General features: G+C 39.5%; 1 protein-coding gene across 4 annotated transcripts in view; it reads right to left on the bottom strand.

Moving 5' to 3' along the window:
- Positions 1 to 12,977, bottom strand: part of LOC135212111 (uncharacterized) — a 210,308-nt gene that overhangs the window by 100,317 nt on the left and 97,014 nt on the right. For 2 of the 4 annotated variants that reach the window (XM_064245505.1, XM_064245506.1), the window contains exons 7-9: positions 12,819 to 12,917; positions 12,263 to 12,479; positions 9,613 to 11,495 (exon numbers count right to left, since the gene is read on the bottom strand). The exons of 1 other annotated variant lie outside the window; for it this stretch is intronic. In XM_064245505.1, coding sequence (XP_064101575.1) covers positions 11,432 to 11,495; positions 12,263 to 12,479; positions 12,819 to 12,917 — 380 coding nt within the window. In that variant the 3' untranslated portion in view covers positions 9,613 to 11,431. Of the gene's footprint in view, positions 1 to 9,612; positions 11,496 to 12,262; positions 12,480 to 12,818; positions 12,918 to 12,977 lie in introns of those variants that run through there. One more of the 4 variants, XM_064245507.1, reaches the window with a different exon arrangement.

A 12,977-nucleotide genomic window follows, 5' to 3' on the forward strand; every position in this document is an offset into this window, starting at 1 on the left:
TATATATAGCTTATCCTCTTGTCGCACTGGCAGAATTTCAAAACTCGCGGCAACCGCCAGTACACTGGTAGTTCAGGTGATCGCCACCCCGTTCCGACCCGTTTCCCGTGGCGCTGGTGCTCGGAACCATTCCCGTTTTCCTCAGATTTTCTCTGAACCCTGTCTCCTGAGGGGAGGAGGGTGGATATTTAATTATATATACCTGCCAGTGAAGTATGCATAAACTTTATTGTATCATAACAATATCATTTTTATGCATGACACTTACCTGGCAGGTATATATATAGCTGATTGACACATTTGGAGGTGGGTCATAATTTAAAAATTAACTAATTTTTTAAATTACTATTAGGTTCCTTACCTGCTAAGGTAGCCGACTTCGTAGGACCTGCCTCTTAGCCTGCTAAACCTTAGTAGCTCTCAACTAGGATGTGACCTGTTTGTTGAGAAAGCTAATAACAAGGGTCTGACAACTGGACATGACCAATTTGCTGACAGAGAACCCTAGCCCTCATTTACCACGGGCATTCATGCTAAGAAAGTTAGTCACCTGAACCACACACAATCACTATAACAAAATACTACACCATAAACTGAGCAGGCAATAACCTTCTCAGACAACCATAAAACACTATAACCTAATTAAAATAATAGCCTAGCATGTTAGTAGGTTATGGGGTGGAAACTCCTTTGCCCAGTACTGTACCTGAGGATACGTACGGGCCTAACGTTTTGACAATTATCTCCAAAACGTAGAGTCTATAATGTCCTTGAGGGCTAAATTTTTTTCTGAATTCCAAGGACGTAGCTACGCTCTCACTTCGTGAGCTTTAACCTTAAGCAAACCAAAGCATTCTTCCTGGCAAAGCAAATGTGCTTCCTTAATGACTTCTCTTACGAAAAAAGCCATAGCATTTTTAGACATGGGTCTAGTAGGATCTTTCACAGAACACCAGAGAGAACCTGAGGCCCCTCTAATGCTTTTTGTCCTTTCTACGTAGTAACGTAAGGCTCTTACTGGGCAAAGAACCCTTTCTTGTTCTTGACCTACTAGCTCGGCCAGTCCTGTAATTTCAAATGACCTAGGCCAAGGATGTGAAGGATTCTCATTTTTGGCTAAGAAATCTTCCTGGAATGAACAAACCGCTTTATTATGCTTCCAACCTATTTGTTTGTTAATAGCTTGCAGCTCACTAATTCTCTTAGCTGTAGCTAAGGCTACCAAGAATATAGTTTTCTTATATATTTCTCTCAACGAAGCACTGTTCATAGGTTCAAACCTATCCGTTCCTAAAAACTTGAGTACGACATCAAGATTCCAAGAAGGCGCTCTGCAGTGTTGATCCTTCTTTGTATTAAACGATCTGAGAAGATCTCTAAGATCTGCGTCATTGGACAGATCTAAAACCTCTGTGCCTAAAAACTAAAGATTACATACTTTTGTATCCTTTAATGGTTTGATTTGCCAAACCCACTTCCTTCTTCAGATACAAAAGGAAATCTGCAATTTGGGTCACAGAGGTACTGGATGAAGAAACCTTCCGATTCTTGCACCATTTACGGAAGTTCTCCCACTTCGACTGGTACACTTTGATAGTTGAAGCTCTTTTGCTCTCGCAACTGCCTTCGCTGCTTCTTTAGAAAACCCCCTCGCTCTGACAAGTCTTTCGATAGTCTGAACGCAGTCAGACCAGAGCGAGGGGTGGTTCTTGTGGAAGGGTGTTCAAAAAAGAGAGACCTGTGAACTTGTTTTTCGACGGGGTTTGTTTGAGAAGATCTACTCTCGTGGGTAGTCTTCTCGGAGAATCCACTGTCCATTCCAGTACCTCTGTGAACCAAGTTTGGGCCGGCCAGTATGGAGCTATTAGAGTCAGGCTTGTTCCTTGACTTTCTCTGAATTTCTTCATTACCCTTCCTAAAATCTTGAACGGGGGAAATTTTGTACTCGTCTAGCCCCGTCCAATCTAGTAGGAAGGCATCTACTGCGACTGCAAGAGGGTCCGGGACTGGAGAACAGTAATTCGGTAACCTCTTCGTCGCTGCGGTAGCGAAAAGATCCACCACTGGGCTGCCCCAAAGATTCCACAGCCTCTGGCATACTTGTTGATGCAAGATCCACTCCGTCGAAAGCACTTGTCCCTCCCTGCTCAACAGGTCCGCTCTGACATTCTTCTCCCCTTGAATGAACCTGGTGAGCAGGGTGACGTTCTCTCTCTCTGACCACAGAAGAATCTCCTTCGCCAAGTTGCAAAGAGTAAACGAGTGGGTCCCTCCTTGTTTGCGTATGTATGCCAGAGCTGTGGTATTGTCCGCATTGATCTGCACCACTTGCCGCTGATCCACGGTCTGAACGCTTTCAGAGCCAAGAAAATCGCCATCAGTTCCTTCCTGTTTATGTGCCAAGCTTTTTCTTCTTCGTTCCAAAGGCCTGACTCCTCTCGAGGGCCCAGCGTCGCTCCCCAGCCTGCGTCTGACGCGTCGGAAAATAATATCAGGTCTGGGTTCCTCTGCTGGAGTGACGTACCCTCTGCTAACCTTCCCGGGGCTAGCCACCACTTTAATTCCTCCTTTATCTTTAAAGGAATTGGAAACAGGAAGGAATCTGGTTGCGATCTTCTTGGCCAGACTTCGTTCAGAAAGAACTGTAAGGGCCTTATGTGAAGTCTCCCTAGGGAAATGAACCGCTCTAACGAAGAGTGTGTCCCCAGCAGGCTCATCCACTCTCTCGCCGAGCATTGGTCTTTCGCTAGGAATTCTTGCACTTTCTGAAGGCACATGGTCTGCCTTTCGGGGGACGGAAAAGCCCGAAAAGTCACTGAGGATATCAGAATCCCCAAATAAACTAGCTCCTGTGTGGGGATCAGATGTGACTTTTTCAGGTTCACCATCAGACCCAACTGCTTTGTTAATTCTAATGTGAGGTCCGTGTCCTCCAGACATTGCTGCTTTGATTGTGCTCTTATGAGCCAATCGTCCAAGTAGAGGGAGACTCTGACTCCTAACAGATGAAGCCACTTCGCCACGTTCGCCATCATCCTTGTAAAGACTTGAGGGGCCGTGCAAAGCCCAAAGCAAAGGGCTCTGAATTGATATATCTTGTCCTGGATCACGAATCTCAAATATTTTCTGGACCTTGGATGAATCGGAATATGGAAATACGCATCCTGAAGGTCCAGCATCACCATCCAGTCCCCTGGACGTACCGCTGCCAGTACTGAATCGTTCATCTCCATCGTAAACTTGGTCTTTTCTACGAACAAGTTTAGCTGACTTACGTCCAGTACTGGCCTCCAACCTCCTGAAGACTTCAGTACCAGAAAAAGACGGTTGTAAAAACCTGGGGATTCGTGATCCAGAACAGGTTCTATGGCTTCCTTCTCTAACATGCTGACAACCTGATGCCAAAGAGCCTCTCTCTTCTCTAAATCGATGTAATGAGCCCCTAGGGCTCTCGGAGCTGTAGCGAGAGGTGGTTTCTTTAGGAAGGGGATCTTGTAGCCTTCCTTCGCTACACTTACAGACCAAGGATCCGCTCCTCTGCTTTGCCAGACTTCACAGAAGTCTAAAAGTCTGGCCCCAACACACGTCTGGAGGACTTCGAACTCATTGTTTGGTTGAGGTTTTCGAACCTCTTTTGGCAGGAACTCTTTTCCCTCTAAAGGCTGGTCGGGAAAAAGTCCTACCCCAAAAGGGCTGCTGTGCTGTCCTTGTTTCCTTCGGTGTCTTCTTTACTACCTTTGTAGGCAAATACTTCCTTACTGAAGACGTCAGCAGGTCCTGGGTAGCCTTCTGTGTAAGGGAAAGAGCGATATCCTTAATGATGTCCGGTGGGAAAAGCTGTCCTGAAAGTGGGGAGAACATCAACTCCGACTTTTGCGCATTCGAAACTCCTTTAGCAGCGAAAGAGCACAAAAGCGATCTTTTCTTCAGCACACCTGCCGTGAAGAGTGAAGAAAGCTCATTAGCCTCATCCCTCAAGGCTTTGTCCATACAGGACATAATGCTTCTGGGTAAATCCAAATCAGAAGGTTCTTTAATCTCTAGAGTACGCGCCAAAGCCCCCAACGACCAATCGAGGAAATTAAAGACTTCAAAAGTCCGATAAATGCCCTTCAGCAAATGATCGAACTCTGATGAAGTCCACCACACCTTGGCTGCGTGTAGGGCATGCCTACGGGAACTATCCACGATATTAGAAAAGTCCCCCTGGGAGGAGGCAGGAACTCCCAGGCCAAGACTTTCCCCCGTAGCATACCACACACCAGACTTCGAAGCTAACTTGGCCGGTGGAAATGTGAATGAAGTTTTCCCCCCTTCTCTCTTCTCCTTCAACCATTCATTTATGCGTTGAAGGGCTTTCTTAGCTGTGATCGACAGCGTCATTTTCAAGAAAGTAGATTTCTTGGGTGCTTTCGTCTTGGAGAATTGAGACAGCGGAGATAAAGGAGCAGAAGGTTGAAAATCTCCTTCAAACAACGAAAGAAGGCACTCAGTTAGCTTCTTGTAATCCGAGGAAGGAGCTTCCACATTCTTGTCCTCCTCCGAAAAATCCACTAAGTCTTCCTCCTGAGAAGAAATATCTTGGAATTCCAGATGTTGAAAACAATCCATATCGGGTTCCTTTTCCAAAGCTTGCCTGGAAAGCGAATGCAAAACTGCCTCCTTATCAAGCACTTCCGCGTCTTGTCGGAATAAGGAAGGCCGGTATCAGCGCGCCTGCCCGCCTGACCGTCCTGCAACCGCTGCGTGCACCATGCGTCCATCATTCTTCCTCTTGCGTCCTGCGTCCTGCAGCGTAGGAGAAACGTCCCTCCTATAGGACACACTGCGTCCTGGATTACGAGATAATGCCGCCTGAGAAAGCGGAGGCAACGGTTTATCCTGCGTCCTCTTGGAGGACTTAACTGGAAGAGAAGCGTCCTTACGTCTAACCGAAGGTTGTTCTGGCCTTTCCCAGGATTTAACAAGGACTGCTAATCTCTCCTGCATATCTCGTAACACTTCCTTAGTTTCCGCTTCCTGACGAAACTCCTGAGGAGGCGGCGAACGAGGACGCACTGGGCTGCTATGGATAGGTGAGCGATCCTGACGTCTACGAAGCGCAGATTCTCTATTAGGAGAAAAACCGCCCATCTCACGGTTAGACACGTCTAAAGGACAAAAAATCTTCTTCCTTTTGATAGGGATTGCGTCCTCATCTTCCGACGAAAAGACCTCAGGGCTACTCCAACCCTCTTGTTCGTAAACTCTTTCATCCTGGGACGAGGTCGGCAAGTACGATCTCTTGAGAGGACGCGATTCTTCCAAAAAACGTCTCTTCCTTCCTGAAGCCGAACTATCAGAAGAATAAACGCACTTCCCAGTCACGCCTTTTCTCTGGCGTACTGCTGCAGCCTGGGACGTAACAACAGGACTGCCTGAAGGGATGACTGATCGTGAGTAAACCCCTCTCGCCTCCCTTCGACTTTCGACATGCCTTCTCCCTTGGGTCTGGGAGCTTGACAGAGGTCTAGGAGCACGAGAGGGACGATCAGGCGCCCCCTCCACTACACTGTCACCAACATTAATCACTTCCACTTTATCCGTTAATCGCTTGATCTGATCACCCATGGAAGCCAGGGCAGCGAACACTTTCACAATTTGCGGGTCAGTAGTGTCCTCAGATACAGCAACGGGCGCAGGAGAAACCTGGGGGGAAGGTGCTACTAAATCTACATTTGAATGAGCTGGAGAAGACAGAAATAGAATCATTCAAAGGTTTACCCGAAGAACCAGATCTCTCACTTCTAGACACTGATCTTCTCACCCGATCTTTTTCCAGTCTTTCAACATACTTCACAAGAGTCTTCCACTCTTTCTCATTTAGACTCTCACATTCATTACACCTATTCTCCCACGTACATACAAACTCTCGACACTTCTTACATACAGTATGGGGATCCACCGATGATTTCGGCAGTCTCACTTTACACCCTTCTTTCACACAAACTCTAAACATACTCCCTGAATCAGACATACTAATGCAAGATCAATTGCGATTGCCAAGCTAACTTTCCGAATACGATACCAATATCCAAAACGTCAGTCAACGAGCAGGAAATTCTATCAGAGAACCAACAACGATGTTGCCGGTTCGGCTGGCAGAGAAAATCTGAGGAAAACGGGAATGGTTCCGAGCACCAGCGCCACGGGAAAGGGCGGTGGCGATCACCTGAACTACCAGTGTACTAGCGGTTGCCGTGAGTTTTGAAATTCTGCCAGTGCGACAAGAGGATAAGCTATATATATACCTGCCAGGTAATGTCATGCATAAAATTACAAAATACTGCGTAGAGTATTCTGAAAGCCATAAAGGGAGGAAACAATGGAAGCTAGAATTTCAATATAAATACCAAAGAAATTGCTGTAAGTTTATCTAAGACATTTATTTTGTCAAGGATGGGAATGTGTCTTGCTTGAAGAATCATTTGATGCGCTATGGAAGAAATTCGACAACTATAAAACCTGTGATCCATAGAAACTCAGGACAATGTTTAAAATTTCCAGCATCTAGATTTATGCATATTCTAGAAAACAAACATTAGATATCAAAATAAAAAAAAAATAAAATCATGTAAAGATGGAAGTTTCCATGGATCCAGTACTACTTTGTTGTTTAGATTAGCAACACGATTATATATGCAGACACCACCCTACTTACAAATGAGTTATGTTCTGGATGGCCATTTGTTTGTTGGTTACTGTACTCTTCATGCCTATTTAAGTATAGTATGATATAAAATCAATACAGCAATGTGCAGTTTTTCATCCTAAAACACAATACACTGTACTGTACTGTATGTACAGAATATGCGTGCAAAACAAAATTTGAACTTCAGGGTGGCAAGGGGGAGCGCTGCTCGGAACGCAATTTTAATTTGCAATCCTGTTCGCTTGTATCTCTGAATATTTTTAAGTACAGTGGTGTCTGCTATGTTTAAAACATACCGGAGAAACTGATCTGTTCATCATTAAATTACATTTCAAAATATTTTATTCCTATAAAACATACTACATACAAGTAGTTTTCTATTTGGTTCGTGTAAAAAAACTTACCAAGCTTGCAAAGCAAATTTAGTAGCTGTTAAAAATTTTCAGTAGATACAGCAATGACCATTCTGCTTAAGGCTATTAAAATTTACTGTGTCAAGGTGAACCCGCCCCCTCCCCACCTTCTACAGTTAAAGCTCCCATAAGTTTTAACCATTGATTTCAAGATTGAAATATTAAATTTGCCAAATAAATAACTTTTGAAAGGGTCCAGTAAAGGTCAAAACCGTAACACAACTAAAATAATGTGCAATCTCATTTTCCAAAAGAATAAATTTGAAAGCTGCAATATTTTTAAAATAAACAGATATGCTAATGTAACATTTAAAATCAGATATTTGAAACCTTGAACAAACACAAACTGAGGGTTAAAAGAAACTTAACCAAAGGTAATCTGAATGGAGTTATTTTGTATTGATTGAAGATTGGGCTAAAAGTTAATAAAAGGCAGCCAGTCTGTATAAATTTTTTTTAAATCAACTGTTTTTCCAATGACAATATTACAAATCAATAACTGCAAATTCACTCCAATTAAATTCCCTTTGGTTTTGCCACTTGTTACAATAGCAAATTTAAATAATATATGTAATTTGCAAGTTTACAGACGGTACTCCATGGAAACAAAAGAAAACTGAAGCAGAAGGGTCAGTCACTCCTCTGGATTTTAAGTGTTCAAACAATAATCCTCATATGTATTCAGTCTGATACTATATAGCCTCAAAATGGACTCGATTTAATTGAATAGGTAAGAGATAAATCAATCTTTATAAATTTACTCATACTCCTTGTGATGATGAAATAAACTTAAAAAAGAAATTGGAAAGGTCCAATGTCAATTAGTTACAAAACCACATTAATCCGTGTACTTACAAAAAATTTTAAACTGTATCCATGGAAGAACTATATTATACAGTAATTTAATGAGATTACTTGGTCACATTTCTAGAATTAAACTGTTCATCCACAGGATTTGTTTCTAAATTAAAGGTAAAATTTAGAGACTTAATTAAAAGGAGTTTAGACACCATGGTAGCAAGAGATTAAAAGACATGAAGTCAAAAGAAATAAAGCAACAGCTGAAATGGAAGGACAGTGCAAATAACATCTAGTATGTACAAGTGATAATTTATAATTTATGCCTTTACTTACTTAATAAACGTCATCACACTGCTCACACTGATTATTTGTAAACACTATGGAAATCTTGCAGGATTGCTGGATTGAGATATATTAAAAAGCATATTTGAAATCCCATATAGTTGTGTGTTTTCAGTCACATAATAGACACTTCAGCAAAAGTGCAGAATACAGCATGATACCAAACGTTGCACACAATGGTTTTTATTGTTGTGAAGAGAAGCACCAGCTCTATCTAGAATAACCTACAATATGAAATTATAAAGTTGCTAATGACAAAAAATGGAGGAATAGTTGAGAAATGTAGCTCTGGTTGAAATGGGTAAAGATTCTGTCAACTATATCGTGAAAACTTTAATGAAAATAATGGTGACAGTAGAAATCAGTTTGAGGGACTATTTTATGAAACACTTGTGAATCATTTACTGATATACTATGCCAGCTCCTCCAATGGCTTTATAAATATGAAACCTGATAAAGTTTCTGAACCCAGACTACCCGTCTAACAACTGGACATAACAGATCACTGACAGAAGTCATCTGAGAAACCAATAAATTATGACCCCCTTCTAATTGCAGTACATTACAATACTAAATGTATACATACTGCTGAATAAAGTTTCTTTTAAGATAACAGTAGACAAAGGTACTTCACTTGATCACTTCATTAACAATTAACCATGATATATTCAACAAATGAATAAGCTGAGGTAATTTAATTTCTTTTAAAATCTAAAAGACATTGTCATTATTCTCAAAAATTTTTGTCAGCTTTTCCTTTTATGAGGTTAGACACATAAAAAAAGAGGTGTCACTATTCTTTTTCATCCTGTGTCCTTTTTGTCTGAACTTATATCATGTCTATCCCTTTTCTCCCTGATTTCATGGGTCTTCCTACAGCTCTTTGTCCTACTACTCCCACATATGTACAGTTTTTCTGACCAAACGTTCCTCACCCCATGTCCAACCATCTCAGAATTTGAGAACTGTCTTTTGTTCCAGCCACTTGATACCATAACTCTACACAATTGGTCATTTGTAATACAATCTTCCCAATGTACTCCAACCATTCTATGACATCAACCTTTCAAAAGTCTCTTTTACTTTCCTTGTCAGTATACTGAACAGTACAGGCTATATTTACCAATAATAATTAGTCATAGCCCTTTCTACCAATGGGACATCTTATTTCTCAGTGTAACTATTTTCTCTTAGTTTCATTCATACTGCAACTACTATGTTACCATTCTCACAGTTCAGTGTCCCAAAGGTAACAAATGCTGACTACTTCTGAGACCTACCCACCTACCACAACTCTGAAACAAAGAAAACAAAATACTAAAATCTAATTTTTACAATAACTAAGCAGGATATTAAAACATGGAATCACCATTGTCTGATGTACATTATTTTGATTTTCATTGGCAACACATACAATCAGATCAAAATGAAATAGTATAAGGTGAAGTACATGATAAGTATGATAGGTTTAAAGCAATCTTAATCAGACTGGACTGTTCTAAACACAAAATTTTCCTTATTATGTTGCAACTTCCTTGAAATACTTGAACACAGCAACAAGCAACAGTAACACAGCAAGTTTAATATACATTTTCTTATTTGATATTGACTATGGCATGATGTTTCAACAAGGAATTTATGACTTAAACCCATCTTGCCTTTAGATTTATGAGCTAAGTACTACTCTGAGGAATGTTTTATCTGTATCGTTTTTTATCTCTTATATAGGCTGCACATAGACATATAAATTCTTCCAGTAGACAATAGTATCATAAACAAGTAGTACATTTAACACAAGAAGTCATGAGTTCTAACTTGATATCCATACAGCACCTTGAAAATATTTTGGCTATGATGTTTAGAGTTAAGAGTGATTTTCTTCAGGCTTCTGATATTAAAAAATTCATCTGTGAACTCATGAAGATATTACCAAAACAAATGGCCTTAATAAACAGCACAGACTGAAAAAGTTACTTATCATATACAAAGTCATTAACACTGTAATTTGTATGGGGGAATGCTATTATAGAAGGTAAAAAGTGAAAATTAAAAGTATGTACGTAATTATTTTATGATGATGAGCGCTCTTTTTCATGTGTTTTGAAGCCAGCTCACTAAAAAGGACAAATTCTAACACCAAAAACACCTCATGGTGCCAGATACTTCAAGGATTTTTCTTAGATTTCTGATTTTGGTTGAATTTACAGTCCTCAAGCTTAAATCTATCTTTTAAAGAAAATATACAAAATATAAAACGTGATCACCATGCTACAACATGGATTGTGAAGTTTAATAACACCTTTTCATTAAGTTGTGCAGCAGTAAACAGTGACAAAGAACAATTCAATAAATGCAAAAATAACAATCAACTCTGAATAAACAAAAGAACTTCATATAAACATAATGTGTCATCAGTATTCCACTTAGATTACACAAACACTTATTATACAAGTTCACTTTAATTAAGCCTTACAGCATAAAAGACATTCTACATAAAAAGTTATGGATTATGCATCAGCATTTACACATGTATTAGGTCTTAGCACACTTGAACAAGACCATGTTTTCATTTTATAGATCTTAATGTATGAAACTTGACTATGATACGAAAATACGTAACTTATTTTCACTTATGGACGGAAGTTATCATACATCAGCCTCACAAACATTTTACTCTAAAAGTCATGTCACATTTGAAACATGCAATCTGGCAAAATACAAATTCAGAATATGCTAGATGTTCTGTACATATGTTTTATGGCATTAGAGTTTATTATGAACTCTTAAAAGAAGAAAAAAAGAAAAAAAAATTTACCATCAAATAATCGAGCCTCCATTTTTCTGATACCAGGTATCATTATGATCACCTCAGCTAGTTAAGAAAATCACCTTCTGTACTTCTAGAAGTAAGTGTAAAACTGTCTAAAAATAAATCGTTGGCCACGTGAAGTTATGGTAATATTCTGCATCAGAGAATTTATTCAAAGCCCAGTTTTTATCATACATCAAAAACTACTTGAATATCTTATCTGAAGATGCGATGAACATGTTGACTAGATGTTCTTTATGATGGGATGATTCCTCTTCTTTTTTGTCTTTCCTGTACTGTACACCATCAATCAATGCAAAAGATGTAAGATGCTGAAGAAATGTGAGATGTTTTAAAAGTCCATTATGGGCAACTTTACACCCTGGGCCAAGCCAACAAGACTTTCTCTAATGGAATTGTTACCACAGTTCCTTGAAGCCTGAAACAAATATGTCTCTGATAAGGATAAAAATTTTACTTCATATCTTATGAGCTTAAAAACATAGTAGGACTGAATATGGATTTATTAATGTAACTAAAATCAAATAAGGGCAGTACGGTACAGTGAGAATCAAAATCACCGAAATTACAGTTCATTTCTGTTATAAATCATCAATGAATGTGGTTTAGCTTGAAGTACCAATATAAAGAAGACAGGTCCTTATAATATATTTGACAAATACAATTAAACGTCTAATAGTGTGCATAAAAATCTGATTTCTACACTTTTAATGAAACAATAAAGCAAGCTTTTACCAGAAACATAAATTTCTTACAAGCTACAAGGGGAAGCCTATGATACTGTACTGGTGTAAATGTTGTGTCTGTACAACATTTGAAGACATTGTACAACTTTGGAAACACTATGCAATACCTCGGAATACTAGAGAGTTTAATTTTTAAGTTGCCTATTGTCATAAATGACCAAATATCATATCCTCTATAGGAGAAGTTGTCTTCATAATATAATCTTATGAAAGACTCCAAATTTTGTGAATATAATGGAGGTCATAGATAAAATTTTTATCTTCTGTTTGGAGCTGACATATCCACACAGGATGCTGTATGCAATTATTAAGAACAACTTTAAACCGAGTGAAAATAATGGGAGTCATATAAAAATCTCATCTGTTGAGAGCTGACATTTCCAAATAAGCTGGTGTATTCAAAACAACATAAGATCCATGACAATTATAATATCATCACCTGTTGGGCTCAGTCAAGAGGATGACAGTAACAGATGCAGGGGAGATGACCCCATGTGAAGGGTAAAAGTGACTTTTATTACCCAGAAGAGCTGACCTTTGGTTTGTCAACACTCTAGCCACTGCCACTCCTCCACCAGGAGCCAGTACCTTCACTTGCTGACCTGGTGACAGCTGGTCACCTCGGTAGGGCAAGTATGGACGGTTGCTTGGATAGCCTGCATGTATGGAAAACTATATATGTATCATATACTGAGGGATTTATTTACTCTTATAATTCATTACAAGAAAAGTAAATATAAAGTATTCCAGTTAGTCTGTTACTCAGGCAAGCCACACTTTAGAAAAGTATTTTTTGTTTCATAAAACTAATTCAACTCAATTTCCTATTTGGATCAAACACAGCCCAAGGAATTCTAATATATCCAGCAGCATTAATCTAATTATCTACATATTACTCTAATGCCAGATTTCATATTTAGTAACACTAGTTAAATTCAGTTATAAACCTCAGTCCAATTCAACAAAACAATAAAAACACTAAACCTGATCCTTACGTCTAGCAGCCTCACTATCGTCCCTCCAAGTACTGAATTCCTGGTGGGACCGAGTCCGTCTTCTGCTCCGGTATCTTCTCCTGTATCTATCATCCCATTCTGAAAAGCCATTTGGACAATGCTGAATCTCTGACCTTCTATTTCTTCAAGCACAATGAT

Source organism: Macrobrachium nipponense, chromosome 40 (assembly GCF_015104395.2).
Source record: "Macrobrachium nipponense isolate FS-2020 chromosome 40, ASM1510439v2, whole genome shotgun sequence".
Lineage (NCBI taxonomy): Eukaryota > Metazoa > Arthropoda > Malacostraca > Decapoda > Palaemonidae > Macrobrachium > Macrobrachium nipponense.